Source organism: Phyllopteryx taeniolatus, chromosome 4, assembly GCF_024500385.1.
Source record: "Phyllopteryx taeniolatus isolate TA_2022b chromosome 4, UOR_Ptae_1.2, whole genome shotgun sequence".
Classification (NCBI taxonomy): domain Eukaryota; kingdom Metazoa; phylum Chordata; class Actinopteri; order Syngnathiformes; family Syngnathidae; genus Phyllopteryx; species Phyllopteryx taeniolatus.
Window position 1 is genome coordinate 18,744,785 of NC_084505.1, and position 15,942 is coordinate 18,760,726.

Genomic DNA, 15,942 nt, shown 5'->3' on the forward strand with positions numbered 1-15,942 from the left:
TAATTGTATTTATTTTTTTTAATCAGATCAGAAGTTGGCTTCCTTTGCAGTTGCATTGCTTAACACAGTTTAGATCACAACAGAGGACATTTGGACTGACATTATCTGCTCTGTGGTACAGAATGTCAGGCGGACGGACGGTGGCAGGAAGAAAGGGGGCTCAGATAACCCTTGGTGACGGCAGCCATTTTTTGTAATTTCACAGCAGACGGGGACGGTGCCTTCACCAACATTCAGTTTGTGTTAGTTAGGGTGCGGACGTTTGCGTGTGACATTACAAACGGGTCATCTGAATGGTTTCAAAATTTTTTTTTTTTTATTTTTTATTTTTTTTGGGGGGTCTCAACAAGACTCTTTCCCCAAAGAGGTTTCAAGTGCGCTTACTTCCTGTTGAGTCGAAAGGGGGTTCAGATCACAAGTCTGGAGGGAATATGAGCGCTTCTGCTGCGCATTCCGCGTCGTCCTCCTCGTCTTCCTCGGGGATGTTCTCCTGCTCCCACGTGAAAACATCAGAGTTGTTGTCCGTGAAGGATCCCGAGCCACTTCGTGCCATCTCCCAGGGACACAAGGCATCACGGCGACCCAGCGCTAAGCTGGCTTTCGGTCCGTCCGACTGCTCCGCCTTTGTGCCGTGGTCTTCCTGTACGTCGTCTTTGTCACTGCTGTGGATGGTCGACGTTTGTGGATCCTGGATTTCATCAGGACAACCCAGAGTGCCTGGGCCATCTTGGTCTTTGACACCTCCCATTATTCCTGTTTCCCACGGACAAACATCTGAATGCAGGCTTTCTTGCTTTCCCAACACTGCGGTGTCCTCAGTCTCCCATGGGCAGACACTAGCCTGAGAGCTGTTCTGCTTCTTGAGAACTTTAGCTTCTTCTCCTGCTACAGTTCCAGAACTCTCCTGCTTTTGTAAAACCTTAGGTTCTTCCATTTCCCATGGACAAAGCTCTCCTGTTGTGCTAGCTTGCCTCTTGGTGGACTTTGTATCTTCGGTTTCCCATGGACAAACACTTTGTCGAGAGCTGTCCTGTTTCTTCAAGACCTTTGGATTTTCTGTGTCCCACGGGCAAACATTTTCAATGGAACTGTCTTGCTTTTTCGGAACGTTTGGTTCTCTTGTCTCCAATTGACAAGAGCTATTCCGCTTTTTCAGAATGTTTGGTTCTTCTGTCTCCCATGGACAAACACTTTCTCTAGCAGTTTCCTGATTTTTCAGAGCGTTTGGTTCTTTAGTCTCCCATGGACAAACATCTCCTCGAGCACTGTCCTGCCTGTCTCGACCTTTCCAAGTCTCTACTTTTCCTCCTGGTGATGCCTCCGTTTTGACCGTTGTGGCATCCTCGCTCTCCCATGGACAGACGTTTACACGGGCACTATCATGTCTGATGTTGTTTTTGGACATTTCCGAGGGCTCTGCTTTTGCTGATCCTGATGTTTCAGTGTCCCAAAGGCAAATATTTTCTCTGTTGGGAACCTCGACTTGAGCATCCAAGGCCAAGATGCCTTTTTGTGGGGCATTCAATTTGTCATGTTGTCCAGCATCCCAGGGACAGATATCTGCCTTGATCGTGATCTGCACAGATGAGACTGTTGGTTCTACTTTCCCATCTTCCAAAAGACCAACATCTGTCATTTTTGGGGGGTCTGGGAAGTCCCACAGACAACTTTCTTCTTTCTTGGTCATTCTCCTGTCCAGATGAAGGGCAGGAGATTTAGCAAGTTTTTCTTTTGATGCACTGGGGAAGACTGCAGCTTTCATTGCTTCCTGTCGTGAGGGCACCTTGAGGGATCCCTTCGCCTTCACGGGATTTAGGTTCTCATCCTCAACCTCTGCTTCACAAGGGAAAATGTTGGCATACACGTTATCTTGTTTTATGATGGGTATAGGATTTTCTGCTACATCCCAGGGACATACGTGTGCGGATTGCTTCAGAGACTGTTCTGTTTTTGCCGGGATGGCATATGAACTTACCGGAATATCTTGGGACTCCCAGGGGCACGTGTCGGCACGACCACAGTCCTGTCTCCTCACTGTCTCTTGCTGTTGAGATTCCCAAGGACACACGCCAGTTTGTTCAGAGGTTTCAGTTTCCCATGGGCAGACGTCTGCTTTCATGCTTTGCTGCTGCTTTGCCACCTCCACAAGTCCTTCCAATGGACAAACGTCAGTGTGAGAAACAGTTTTCAACACTGCTGCTGCCACTCGTTTACTTCCTCTTCTGTGAGTTGATGGTGTCCTCGAGCTACAGGAGCTAATGCTGCTTCGTTTACTACTCTGCCTGGACAGGTATACACTTTCGTACATGCCATCTTTTGTCATTTCGTCTGCATCTCCGGGATAGATTAGAGACTTGACAATAACCAATCTTCTGGGACTCCTGTCGGATGACTCCCCAGAGTTAAGTCTGATTGCGTTCTGCTTTACGAGGCATGGTTTTCCATCCGCGGTTGTCATGCTTCTCTTCTGCAGTGTTCTTTTCTCCATGCTTGGACGTCGACTGGATGTTCCTGACCTGGATGCCGTGGAGCCACTTTCTTGGCTTTTTTGGGAACCTTCTCTAGTTAAGCTTTCGTCTTTGCATGACTTGCTTACTGCTTCCGCAGATGTCAGGAAGGATTTGACAGAGAGCCACTTGGTGGTGGTGTTCCGGAAGGAAAAAACTCTCTGATCTTTGTTGACTTTGGGTCTTGGAGACCCCGGTGCACTTGCAGAGACTGGCAGTTGGGGGAACTCTGCATCCGCCCTGTCTTGTGACAGGTTATTCTCCATAGGTGGTAAATGGTCCCAGGGACATACGAGAGCAACCGGCGAGGATGGACTTTGCGGATCGTCTACCTGAGAGTTTGCGTATGTCACACGCTTGTGGGTCTTTTCACCAGATTGTTCCGGCTCCACCTCCCAAGGGCAAACCTCAGCTTTGTCAAAAGACTCCGACTGTAGAGCACTCCTGGTCTGCTCGCTGATGGAGAGGCTCGATCCATTACCCTTGGACATTTTCTCCATGGAATGAGTGGATGTCAGACTCCACGACTTGTGAAGCCTGGTGTGATCGGGGAGGTGCAAGAGATTGGTATCAATTGTCAGATTTTGCGCGCTAACTGATTTACAGACTGCTGGGTGCATGTCCAAAGATTCCGTCACCGATCTTTGGGAAGATCTTTTCACATTGTCGGCCCTCAGCCTGGAAGAATCCCGCAAGGAAGAGTCCCTTTCCCGGGTGTAATAATGATCACATTGGGACTTACGTAGAGACGGTGATCGGGATTTCATGGAACTTCTGATGCTGAGGTTATCTGCGGTCCTCCTGAAAGACCCGGAGTGATTCCCGCTCCGGAAGGAACTGTCTTGGTCCTCGCGACTGCACTGCCGGCTCAGGGGCATTTCGGCAATGCGCTTGATGATGGATCGACCCAAGGCACATCGAGAACTTCGCTTCTTTGACAGGTGAGGGTTGTTTGCGGTCATCTTCTTGGCTTTGTTGACTTCCAACTGGGCGTATAATCTCTTGAGTTCGTCCTGGTGAGTATGAGGGAGGTGATGGAGGGGTGAGGGAGGACAGACATGGACAGAACATCAGAGGAAAAGTAAGATGTTTGTGAAGAAAAACATTTGGGGTGAGAAAATTAGAGTCCTGTTAGTTTGCCATGTAATTATGATCCATTAGGAGGTCGCTCTGCATGAAGTGATACGTAAAGAGAGGTTTATTTTCAAGCGTTAAACTTGACCGTTTGGAATTTCTTTTCGTCTGGTGGAAAACAACTACTTTGTTCTGTGTTTACCCGAAAGTCATCGGGGTCCACGCTGCGCTCGCTCCAGGCCGAGCGAAAGCTGCTGTTGAGGTAGGAACGGCGCAGGTCCACCTCGTCCTCATACACCTCGGCAGCTATTTCCTCTCTGCCGGGTTTGCTCATGTACAGGAACTATGACACAGAAGCACAATAGAGGAGCCGGTTTGTCCAACATTTGCTCCAAGACAAATCTGAGAATTCATTTTATGGGTTTTCTCCGGGCACTCCAGTTTCCTCCCACATCCCAAAAACATGCATTGATTGGAGACTCTAAATTGCCCGTACGTGTGAATGTGAGTGCGCATGGTTGTTTGTTTGTATGTGCCCTGCAATTGGCTGGCAACCAGTTGAGGGTGTACCCCGCCTCCTGCCCGATGATAGCTGGGATAGGCTCCAGCACGCCCGCGACCCTCGTGAGGAGAAGCGGCTCAGAAAATGGATGGATGGATGGTTGCCTCCATGTAGAAGACCCACTTGTGAGAGCACGCTGCCTCGGGACCGGAAATTCGAATTACCTGATTTCAGTCCTCTCGGCAGAAAAACATCTGGAACTTCGGAATGCGTGGATGACTTTAATTCATATTTCACGTTTACTGAGCCACCATAGAGAAAATATTACATCCCAAATACGAGGAAAAAAAAAGCTGCTTAAAGAGAAATCTGATAAAATGAGTCCTCAAGGATGTTCTCTACCTTTGGGATGAAGATCAGAGCGAGTGTCACAGTGATGGTCACGTGGGTGTGTGCAAAGGAGAGCAGCAGCATCCAATCGGGATGCAGAGAAGGAAATGTAAACCTGTTGAGAGAATCATTCCATGTGAGTTCTCTGGCAGGTTCCTCTATCACGACATGGACCGAGCTGGTCGTTTACCGGCACAAGTGGAACATGGTGGAGAGAAGCAGCTCATTGTGGATGGCGATGCCCATGTAGCGAGGCTCATGGAAGGCCGAGGGCACCGGCCGGACAGCTGTCCACAGTGAACTTCCCCAGCATAGAAACAGAAGCTCGGCTGTAGAAGCGTGCTTCCCGTTAGTGACAATCGTACAAGGGTGTTAGGGTTCTGAGTTCAGGGTTTCAACCCAGTGTTACGATTCCCCCCCCCCCCCCCAAAAAAAAAGTGAAGAGAACAGAACACCACCAAGTGAAGTTTGTGCTACTCTTTTTAAAATAGTGGAAAACGCAAACCAGAGAAAGTTAAAGGTAGTGTGGTGAACGTAAACCACATAGAGTGAAAGTAGTGGGGAGAACATAAACCACAGACTGAAGCTAGTGTGCACAACGTTAATCTCATAAAGTTAGTGAGGGGAATGTAAACCACATAAAATGATGTTCGCATGGTGAACATAAAGCACATTAAGTGAAGTAAGTGTTGATCTGTTAGTTGGGAATGTTAGTTTCCTCCCCCTCCTGGTGGGCCCTCACCGATGGCCATCATGTAGTCCCACCGATCCAGGTAGCAGAGGTTGAAGCCCTGGCCCTCGGCCGTGGTGGTGGTCATAATGACAGGAATGTTCCTGTCTCGGTTCTGCAGGACACCCACCGTCCAGGCACACAAGAACCAGCTTGCTGTCATCAGCATGATGCCCAGGATCCTCAGCAGGTGCAGGCTGGACATGTAGGGAACCCTCTGGGCCGTGCGCGACAGGAACACCTTCAGAACCCTGGGGGAGGTAACAGGAACACCTTCACAAACCTGCAGGGAGGTAACAGTTGCTGCATGACATCTGAGCTTTTTGGTACCAGTGTTACCAACCGAGACTACAAACCCTAATTTGAAAACCTAGCCCAGACTACAAAACGTAATTTGAAACACTAAACCAGACTACTTGTGCTTAAAATCCTACCCCTTTTTGAAAGCCAAACCCTGCCTTCAGCACTCTGTGAGGTGTCAAAAGGCACTTGAGGACATCTGTCAGGTATTTGGTACCATAGATGCTGTCAACTTTATCACCAAAAAAAGATCTGACCTGTACATTTTGAGAGTAAGTGTGCCGTAGACGATGGAGAAACCCAACATGCGGACCCAGCGGAGCAGGATACACCTGAACGTGCTGGGCTTGAAGTACAGAATGAATACCTGTGGAGAGGAGGGGCGCAGGGGGGGGGGGTTGGTGGATGGATCACGGGGAGGAGGGGGCGGGGGGAGGGGGGGGGGGGGGTCGGGGGCCCTTCGGAATAGTGCGGAGGGGGGTCTTGGGGGTGGGGGGTAGGGGATGGGGTGCAAGGGGGGGGGGTTGGGGGGGTCCTGGGGGATGGTGACGAAGTGGGTGGTAGGAAGGGGAGGGGGGCGGGGGGAGGGGGGCTGGTGGGATGGGGATGTGGGGGGTGGAGGCGGGGTGGGGTGGGGGGGGTGGGGGAGGTTTGTGGGTGACTTGTGGGGTGTTGTAGGAAGCGGGAGGTTGGGGGGGGGGGGGGGGGGGGCATGGGGGGGGGGGGGTATTGGGGGAGGGGTTGGGAGGGGGGGGGCGGGGGGGGGGGGGAGGTGGAGGAGGGGGGTTGGGGTAGTTGGGTAGGAGTAGAAGTGGGGGTGTATGCGAGTGAGGGAAGTGGGGGGGGGGGTAGTAGGGGGGGGGGGGGGAGGAGAGGTGGTATATGAGTTGTGGTGATTATGGGGGTGGGTGGATAGGAAGGGAGTATTGGGATAAGGGGGTAGGATATAGTTGGAGGATGAGTATGTGTGAAAGTGGATGTGGTGAGGAGGGGGTGGGGGGTGTGAGTAGATAGTGAGTAAGGGTGGGAGTGGGTTTTTTGATTTTTTTGGTTTGGGGGTGAGGGGGGGGGGTTATTTAATTGGTTTTGGGAGTGGTGTTGTGTAGTTTTGTTGGGTTTTTTTTTTTTTTTTTTGGGAAGATGAGGGGGATTAATGGATTGGGTTAAAAAAGAATGATAGAAAGAGTAAAATGGTTGGTTTAGAGATTTTTGGGTGGTGGTGGTGGGTGGGGTGGTGTATAGGATTTTGATATGGTAATTGTGTAATTGATGTTAAGGGGGAGGTGTTGTGTTGTGTGGGTTTGTATTGGAGGTGAGTGAATAGTTTTTAATATATCTGTTTATTGTATGAAAGGAAATTTATAAAGAAATGTTATTGTATTTAATAATTTTAGAAATGAATTGATGAATTCTGGAACAAAAATTCTGTAATTAAATGACATAATCTAGTTACATGTTACAGCAACATGACATAGACCACATAAAAAAAATCCTGCTAATCTATTTAACATCGTGGGGAGAATGTAAACCACAATGTTAAACAAGTATTGCTCCGTGTAAAACTGGTGAACCTAAATCTCATAAAGAGACGTTTGTCTAAATCTGTTTAGTAGGGGGGGACAAACCACAAAGTGGAGTGCTAATGTGTTGAAAATAGTGGGGAGACCATAAACCACAAGATTAAGCGAGTGTTCATCTGTTTACAAGGTGGTGAAGGTAAACCACCTCAATAAAGGGAACTCTTGATAGTTTCCTGAGCGGTGACCAGGGGACAGTGGTAATCCAGGAATTAGTGTGGAGCTCACTGGGCCGGCAGGCAGCCACTCTGGATAAGAGCATTGACTCAAGCACAGTGTGAGAGCAAAAAGCTCATCATTGTGTTCCTAACACGCGCACACAAGCAGACAACGTGCACTCCAAATGTCCTTTTAATCAGCGCAAATGCTCAGATTGAGATTGAGGTCTGCGAGTTAGAGGGGGACAAGAAGCTCTCTGATTGGTTGACAATCATGCAAACTCAACACAAAAACGCTGAACAATATCTGAAATGGCAGCTGGTCGCCATCTTGACTGCTTCTCACAATCTTCCTAATTTGAAACCCTAACCCTGTTTGAAACCTTAGCCAAGGCTGCAAACCCTGTTTTCAAACCTTAACTCTTATTTAGAACCCACTCATTTGAAACCACAACCCTTGTTTAAAGCCCTAACCCTGGTTTCATATCCTGAGTGGAAACCCAAATGCTTGTTTGACACCCTAACCCAGGCTGCAAAACCCTAACCCTTGTTTCAAATCAAAACCAGGATTCAAACCCTATTTTGAAATCCTAACCCTTGTTTGAAAGCTCTTCCATCACATTAAGCTTGAAAGAATGTATTATTATTATTATTATTATTTTTAATGTCCTCATGTGATTTATGCCAAGACTGGTAAAAACCAATACAGATACAACATGCAGATTTGATCTTGCACCATAAGTAGTGTGAGTGTGATGAGTGGTGACCTTTCCCTGCCCGCTAAAAAAAAACAACAAAAAAACTTGTTCTTACCGGGAAGTAGAGGAGCAGTGAGCCAAACAAAATGGCCTCCAGCAGCAGGAGACCTGACGCCCGAATCCTCTGTGAAAATGGACACCACACAAACATGTAAACATAAAACATTGATTAATGGCTTATGTACTGTGTTCTTCTGCAATCGCAACCAGAAAATGCTTTGCGCATTTTTTTTAAATTATTTTTTTTTTGGGTGGGGAAGCTATCCTCCACTATTGGCTGAAAAACTGTTTTTGTGCTCAGTCACAAGACAAAAGTAGCTCTTCTTTGTGCCAAGGAACTGTTCAAGTGAGCTATGGAGCTTCATTCAGACAAAAGTAGTGCTTTGCTGCTATCTTGTGGCATCTTGGTGCCAAGGAACTGTTAAAGTGAGTTACGGCGCTTCATTTAGGCAAGAGTAGTGCTTTGCTGCTATCTGGTGGTTTTTATAGGACCTTTATATTAAATTAAATTACACTCGATTCCCAGTTAATTTCCTTGGAAACTTTCCGCTAATTAAGCAGAAATTCTCCCCCATTTGCATCCCCACCATAGAACATTGGTTCTGTGAACAAACTCAATTGACTCTCACATCAAATCAATTTTCCCCTTTGAAAATTAATTTCCGTTCATCCCTTCTGGCCCTCCCAAAAACAATTTTGGGGGTTATTACATAAAGTAGTGCTGTATTGTTCAATAAATGGTTGAAAGTGTATCAATGACAGTAGCTCTCCTTGCCCACATGCGAGGGTATCACAGTGCTTGAATTGCTCCATTTTTTTTCTGCTTCACTCGACTGGTGGCATATCTGAAGCTAACTCGTAACTTGAATTTTGTCTCGTAACTCGAAGCAAAAAATTGACCTAAAGTGGATAAACTTGTACACGTAAGTAGTGTTGGGAAGATGACTTTGCAACGATAGTTGGTTACAAGTACAAGTTACCCTGTTGAATATGAAATAGTAGTGTAATTATTTCAATTACATTCTCAAAGTACGGTACTATAACTTATTACATTTGATTACATTTTCATTATTTTTCAGAATTTTTAATGAATGCATCAACAGGACCCCTGGATGTTTCCCCTCAAAAAGTAGATTAAACCCATGTAACTGTAGATGGGTTGTTTTGGAATGAACCACATATTTGATCTTTACACAAATAATGAACTGATTATAAAACATGATGAAATAGAAATACATAATCAAAAACGTGTTTGTTGCAATACACACATACTGCACATATGTATGTGGAAAACATGATACCATGTTGACCTGACGACAAATAGACAAATCTGAACAATTTCGACAATATCGCTTCATATGACAAAACCAGGCACAGTGGGCAACTGGTTAGAGCGTCTGCCACACAGTTCTGAGGACCGGGGTTCAATCCCCGGCCCCGGCAGTGTGGAGTTTGCATGTTCTCCCCGTGCCTGCGTGGGTTTTCTCCGGGCACTCCGGTTTCCTCCCACATCCCAAAAACATGCATGGTAGGTTAATTGGGGACTCTAAATTGCCCGTAGGTGTGAATGCGAGTGTGAATGGTTGTTTGTTTATGTGTGCCCTGGAAAATTATGTCGTGTGAGATAAGAGAGCCAATCACAAGTGTCGTCTTTAGAAGGAGGAAGTGATATGAAAAAAAACGTTTTTGCAGCAACTTTTCAAATCGAACTAAAATTCTAATCATGAACCTTTCCAAAAGCAACTAATTTAATGACATTTTCTCCCAGTAATGTAATGGATTCCAATTACATCAAATTTGTAATTAAATTATGTAATTTCGTTACTCCCTCATCAATCAAGGTAGCACTGAAAATACTGCTCATTTTTTTCTCCACAGTATTACCCTGCTCCTGCGATGTCGGTACGCTGCCAGCATGCTGATGAAGACGAGGGCCATGAAGGTACCCTGGGCGGCCATGACGGCGGCCCTCAGGGGCCCGTCCTCCTGCACCCAACAGGGGGCGCCATCCTGGCACCGCCCACAACCCGGCCAGCACGGCCGACACATGGGCATGGACGGATAACACGCACCGCTGCCGCCATCTGAAAACATCAACCAATGCCCTTTAGGGAATTATGGGTCCCCAGCCCATACCTGTGTTCTACAAACAAACCCTCTTTCTAGTTTGAAAAACCCCATCCCAAACTGCAAACCCTAAATTGGAAACCTAACCCTTCATTTTATGTGATTTATGGTCCGCAGTCCATACCTTAATTTGAAAGGGTAACTCAGGTTTCAAACTAAAACCCTTGTTTGAAACTCTAACCCAGACTGCAAACCTAATTTTAAACACTAACCATTGTTTAAAACCCCACAAAAGCCTTAAAACCTTGATTAGAAACCCTGTCCCTTGTTTGAAACTCTTATCAAGGCTACAAATCCTAACTTGAAACACTTACTCTCACTTGAAACCCTTACCCTGGCTTCAAACCCTAATTTCAAACCTTAACTCAAACTTCAAACGTTAACTTGGAACTCTAACCCAGACTACAAAATTAATGTTTACACCTAACCATTGTTCCAAATCCTAAACCGTGTTTGACACCCTATCCAAGACAACAAACTTAATTTTAAACTCTAAACCTGTTTTCAGACCCTGATTTCAAACCCTAACCCGTTTTTGACATCCTAATCAAGGCTACAAATCCTAACTTGAAACTCTTACCAAACCCTAATTTCAAACCTTAATTTAGGTTTCAAATGCTAATTTGAAACCCTAACTCAGACTACAAACCTAATTTTGACACCTAACTGATGTTTCAAGCCCTAATGTGAAACCCTAACCCTTTTTTGAAACCCTAATTAAGGCTAATAACGCTGACTTGAAACCCTTACCCGAGCTTGAAACCCTAACCCAGGCTTCAAACTCCAATTTGGATGCGTAACCTTGGTTCCAAACCCTAATTTCAGCCCTCAGGTTGTTTGAAACCTTAACCCTGGCTTGAGACCCTAATTTGACAGTGTAACTTAAAGTCTATATCCTGTCTGGAAACACCATTTTCAAACTCGAGAAGAGGAAGAATGTTCTTTATGTGATTTATGGTCCCCCCTCCATACCTGCGTCCTGATTGGCAGTGTCAGTGTTGTAGTATCCTTCTTTGCAGCGGCAGCAGTACTGACCCAGCCGGAAACCTCGCCCGGGAATCGGCACACACTGCAGGGAACAAGTAACAACTTTTAAATATTTTTAAAATATGAAATACTTCCCTCTGAGTGTGTGCAGTGTCCAGCGCATCGCTATAATTTCCCTTTTTGAATTGAACTACCCAATAAAAGATTCACACTATTCATGTGTGAGCATAATCGACGTGTGTGTGTGAGCATGATTAACATGAACTCGTGAATGCCAGAGACATGTGCGAGGATGTGATTGACGTGCTCGCGTGAATGCATTTGAGAGAGTTTATGAGAGCGTTTGAATGGTCTTTATGAGAGCCAGACTCGTGCATATGAGAGTGTTTGAGCAGCCTTTATGAGAGTGTTTGAGTAGTCTTTATGACAGCAAGACTCATGCATGTGAGAGTGTTTGAGTAGTCTTTATGAAAGCCTTTCAGTAGTTTTTGTGTGTGAAAGCATTTGAATAGTAAGTGTGAGAGCTAATCCTGAATAATGTCCCTAACGGCCCCTAATAGATTTGCAAATCATTGTATTCTGTTTTAATTTACGTTTTACACAATGTCCCAACTCCATTGGAATTGGAGTTCATAATTTTGTTTTTCTCTGATACGCACACACGCGTTCACATACACACAGACACACACACACACACACGCACACACACACACACACACACACACATGCATACTTGTATGGCTTGTTTGTTAATCTAAGTTAAAAGCTAAATGGACGCATAAAACCACTGCTGAGTATTTTATCCTTTTCTAGAGGAAGGCCATTCGTCATGCACACGCACACAAACACACCCGCACACGCACACACACACTCGCCCTCTCTAATGGCACAGGGTGAACATTAATGTGATATGGATTATACTTTGATTATCTAACTTAACTCTAGTCCTTTACGTCAACAACCATTTTAGACACCGTTGTCATGTTATTGTGCTGAGCTAGTTGGTTTGGCTTAGCCTTGGTTTACGACAGAAAAGATGACAATCAGTTATCAGTTGGTTAGAAAGCCTTTGTTGGTTGAAACGAGAAGTTAACGTCTCTAAAAAGTGTTTGTCAAGTTCAATCCCTCTGCAGCTAAGCTAGTTATCTTAGTCTTTGCTCACTATAAACAAATAGACAACAAAAACATATTTTTTTTGCATCTGAAGCTAGAAGCTAACGTGGCTCACAAGCCTTTGTTGGTTGAAACGAAAAGCTAACATCTCAAAAAAAGTGTCAAGTTCAGTTGCTCTGAAGCTAAGCTAGTTAATTTAGCCTTGGCTTGCTACAGACAGACAACAAAAACATTTTTCTCTCATATGAAGATAGAAGCTAACATGCTTATAAACCTTGGTTGTTCAAAACAAGAAGCTAACATCTTTTTTAAAAAAAAACACACGTTCAGTTGCTCAGAAGCTAACTACAGTAGTTACCTTAGCCTTGGCTTGCCACAGACAAAAAGACAACAAAAACATTTTGTGCGTCTGAAGATAGAAGATAACATGGCTAACAAGCCTTTCTTGGTACTTGATACAAGAATCTAACACCTCTTGAAGTGTGATTATCAAGTTCAGTCACTCTTTAGCCAAGATAGTTATCTTAGACTTAAAGTACAATAGCCGAAAAGGCAACAAAATGTTTTTTCCTCATCTGAAGCTAAAAGCTAATGTAGCTAGCAAGCCTTTGTTGGTGTCTAAAGCGCTAAAAGGTGCTGTTGGCTTTGTATCCGCTAAGCCTCACAGGTAGGAAGGGACAAAAGGTGCTCAATGGATTTGGGAATTTTGTAATTTTTTTTCTTGTTCTGGTTTCAGACCTCAGCCAGGGAGGGGAAGTGTGTCAGCGGGCTGGATTAACGCTGTAATCCATCAGATCATCTGTACCCACTATCTTTAGACCACCAATTGATGTGGAACGGGGGGAAGACTGAAATTGAAATAGACCGAGTAAACTGGGCGGCCGCACGATGGACGACTGGTTAGCACATCCGCCTCACAGTTCTGAGGACCGGGGTTCAAATCCCAGCCTCGGCTGTGGGTTTTCTCCAGGTACTCCGATTTCCTCCCAAATTCCAAAAACATGGATGGTAGGTTGATTGAAGTGTGACTGAGTGTGAATGTGACTGACTGCTTTTCTATATGTGCCCTGCGATTGTCTGGTGACCAGTTCAGGGTGTAACCCGCCTCTCTCCCAGAGTCAGCTAGAATAGGCGTCAGCACAGTGAGGAAGAAGACAATTCGGCGCACTAGTAGAATGACTAGAGCACACTAGTAAAAATTTTCCCACTATGTACTGCCTTGCAAAACTGTATGACATTTCTGCGCACTGGCGGCACGTTGTCTGACTGGTTAGCACATCTGCCTCACAGTTCTGAGGACTGGGGTTCAAATCCTGGCCCCGCCTGTGTGGCGTTTGCATGTTCTCGCCGTGCCTGCATGGGTTTTCTCCGGGCACTCTGGTTTCCTCCCACATCCCAATAACATGCATGTTGGGTTGATTGAAGACTCTAAATTGCCTTTAAGTGTGAATGGGTGTGCGAATGGTTGTTTGTTTATATGTGCCCTGCGATTGGCTGGCGACCAGTTCAGCGTGTACCCTGCCTCGTGTGCTAAATTGTCTCACTAGTGAGGGCAAAGAGTCTATTGGTACATGAACAGTTCAGAGCACTAGTAGGAGACGGGCTAAATGTTGCAATGTCTTTCCATGTGCGCGCTCCGTTCTTGACTCGCAGCGGTATTGTTGTTGTTTACCTGCATGCTGGTGCGGTTGCACTGGTGCGTGTCTGCAAACCATCCGTCCTGGGTAGTGCACTGGTCCACGTCCATGTCCTGGATCTCCACGTCCACACGGATCACACCTCTTCACAGACACACACACGCATGCACGCACACACACACACACACACACACACACACGTGAACACACACACAAAGTTATTGAGACAGATCTTAATCTATATCAGTTGATCACAATTTGGATTAGAGAACTGAATCTTAATACAATGCACCCCCACTATATTGCAATTTTTATGCAATGGTTGTTTTTTTCGTTTTTTTCCAGTATACAGGGAAGTCTGAGTTGCACACCTTCAATGTAGTATCACGTTCTGCCACAACATGTCGGGCAGCACTGAGTTTTACTGGAAGACATGCAGCGTAATTAAGATCAAGAGGAAGAGGTAGAGAAGGTCCTCAACTGAACTCCAGTAATAGTCATTCCCACATACTCTCCTGTGAGTTTTTTGTGTGTGTCGTGTTTGTATGTGTTGCTCAGTGTGTGTTAAGTAGCAGTTGTTTAAAGGTTTACAATTAGCCTAACATTTATGCAAATTTACGTTAGCTCGTTTATGTGTGTGTTTATGTGTGCTTGCGTGTGTGTTTGTGTCAGCATGAGTGTGCACATGAGTGTGCGTGTATGAGAATGTGTGTTTGCATGGGTATGTTTGTGTTTGCATGAGTGTGTGTGTGTGTGTGTGTGTCTCTGTGTGTGTGTGTAAGTGTACGTGTGGGTGCAGGTGTGCTGTGTGCCGTGTGTTGTGTTGCGTGTTGCGTGTGTGTGTGTGTGTGTGTGGGCGTGTATGTCCGCACACATGCTGACCTGAACTCAGGGGTGAGGTCTGGCTTGAGCCCAAAGAAGGCGGTGGACAAGGTTAGCATCCACCTGGGCACGAAGCGACCATCTTTGCAGTCCAGGTAGGGGGCGCCGGACCACCGGACGGCGCTCCTATTGCTCACGTAGCTGTCGCCCTTGCTCCACTTGGGCGTCTCCAAGGTGTTGAGGTCGTTGAGCAGGACCCTCTTGGTGAGGGCGGGTGGCCGGGCAGAAGCCGGGAACTTGAAGCGCCGGAACCAGCTGTCATCCGGGGCCGGGGCGGGCGGATGCAGGCGGTCCCAGGCCTTGGATAAGTCCTGTAGAAGGATGGTCGGCGTCCCGCTCGGGGGCCCGCGGCTCGCCCGCAGCACTAGCTGGGGGGCGGTGCTGGTCGGGTCGCAGTCGAAGGTGAGCAGCACCCGGCGGACTGGCCCGGCGGCCTCCAGCAGGGCTCGGACCAGGGCGTGGTACCACTCCATGTCCTCTGGAACCGAGCTCTCGCGCAGGTCGCTGGCCTGGAAGATCATGTTCAGGAAGTTGGCCGTGTTGGCCAACGCATCCAGGGCCGGCCTGAGGGCGGAACGCATGCCACCCGGAAGCGGCCCTGGTTGCCCGGGCGGGCTGTAAGCCCGAGAGCAGCTTGCCGTCCCTACGGCTGACGAGTCCCCCGAGTACAAGAAGGTCTCTGCTGGCGACCAGTCGTCCTCCTGCGGAGTTTCTGAGGTGCCAGTAGCGCCGCCTGCAGTTCCCATCAGGTCCGTGGAGGCACCCGAAGGTTCCGGTGTGCTGGCGTTGAAGAATTCGCTCATGTTCCTCACGGCTCCTGAAGACGCGTCTGGGGTCACCTGACCTCTGAAGAGTGACGGCAACAACAGTAAAAAAAAAACAAGAGGAAACATTCTGGAAGCTTCTCAGGAGAGGAATTAACCACCACTCAGGATCACATGATGACAGAAGCTCGGAAGACAATGTTCACGACCAGGAACAAGAGGACAGGAGGAAACTCTCACTGCACGACTACATTAGTGTGGAAACTCCAAGCTTCTGCTGCTGCTTCTTCTTCTCATGTATTGCAAGGAACTGAGGAAGAAGTCCCAACTTCTTCTCATGATTTTTCTTCTGCTTTTTTGAATTACCAGGACCAGATGGGGACCCCGCAGTTTCTTCTTCTTATTTTATATTTCAGTTGCTTCCTCCACTGTCTTC

General features: G+C 46.8%; 1 protein-coding gene across 1 annotated transcript; it reads right to left on the bottom strand.

The window, feature by feature from the left end:
- Positions 1-28: 28 nt before the first annotated feature.
- Positions 29-15,623, bottom strand: gpr179 (G protein-coupled receptor 179). Its single transcript, XM_061770209.1, has 11 exons — positions 14,743-15,623; positions 13,896-14,004; positions 11,096-11,192; positions 9,881-10,080; positions 8,052-8,120; positions 5,761-5,870; positions 5,216-5,454; positions 4,664-4,802; positions 4,486-4,588; positions 3,784-3,924; positions 29-3,520 (listed from the first exon to the last, which is right to left on the bottom strand). Exons 1-11 carry the CDS (start codon positions 15,543-15,545, stop codon positions 413-415), a joined length of 5,118 nt encoding a protein of 1,705 aa, XP_061626193.1. The 5' UTR covers positions 15,546-15,623; the 3' UTR covers positions 29-412.
- Between the last annotated feature and the right edge of the window lie 319 nt (positions 15,624-15,942).

Bases quoted from the DNA above. Each gene is read 5' to 3' on its own strand.
- gpr179 (XM_061770209.1), bottom strand. From the start codon at position 15,545: ATGAGCGAATTCTTCAACGCCAGCACACCGGAACCTTCGGGTGCCTCC. The intron at 11,193-13,895 runs GTAAACAACAAC...TGTTCCCTGCAG, and splicing joins GCAACCGCACCAGCATGCAG to TGTGTGCCGATTCCCGGGCG. The intron at 3,521-3,783 runs GTAAACACAGAA...CATACTCACCAG, and splicing joins TGGACCCCGATGACTTTCGG to GACGAACTCAAGAGATTATA.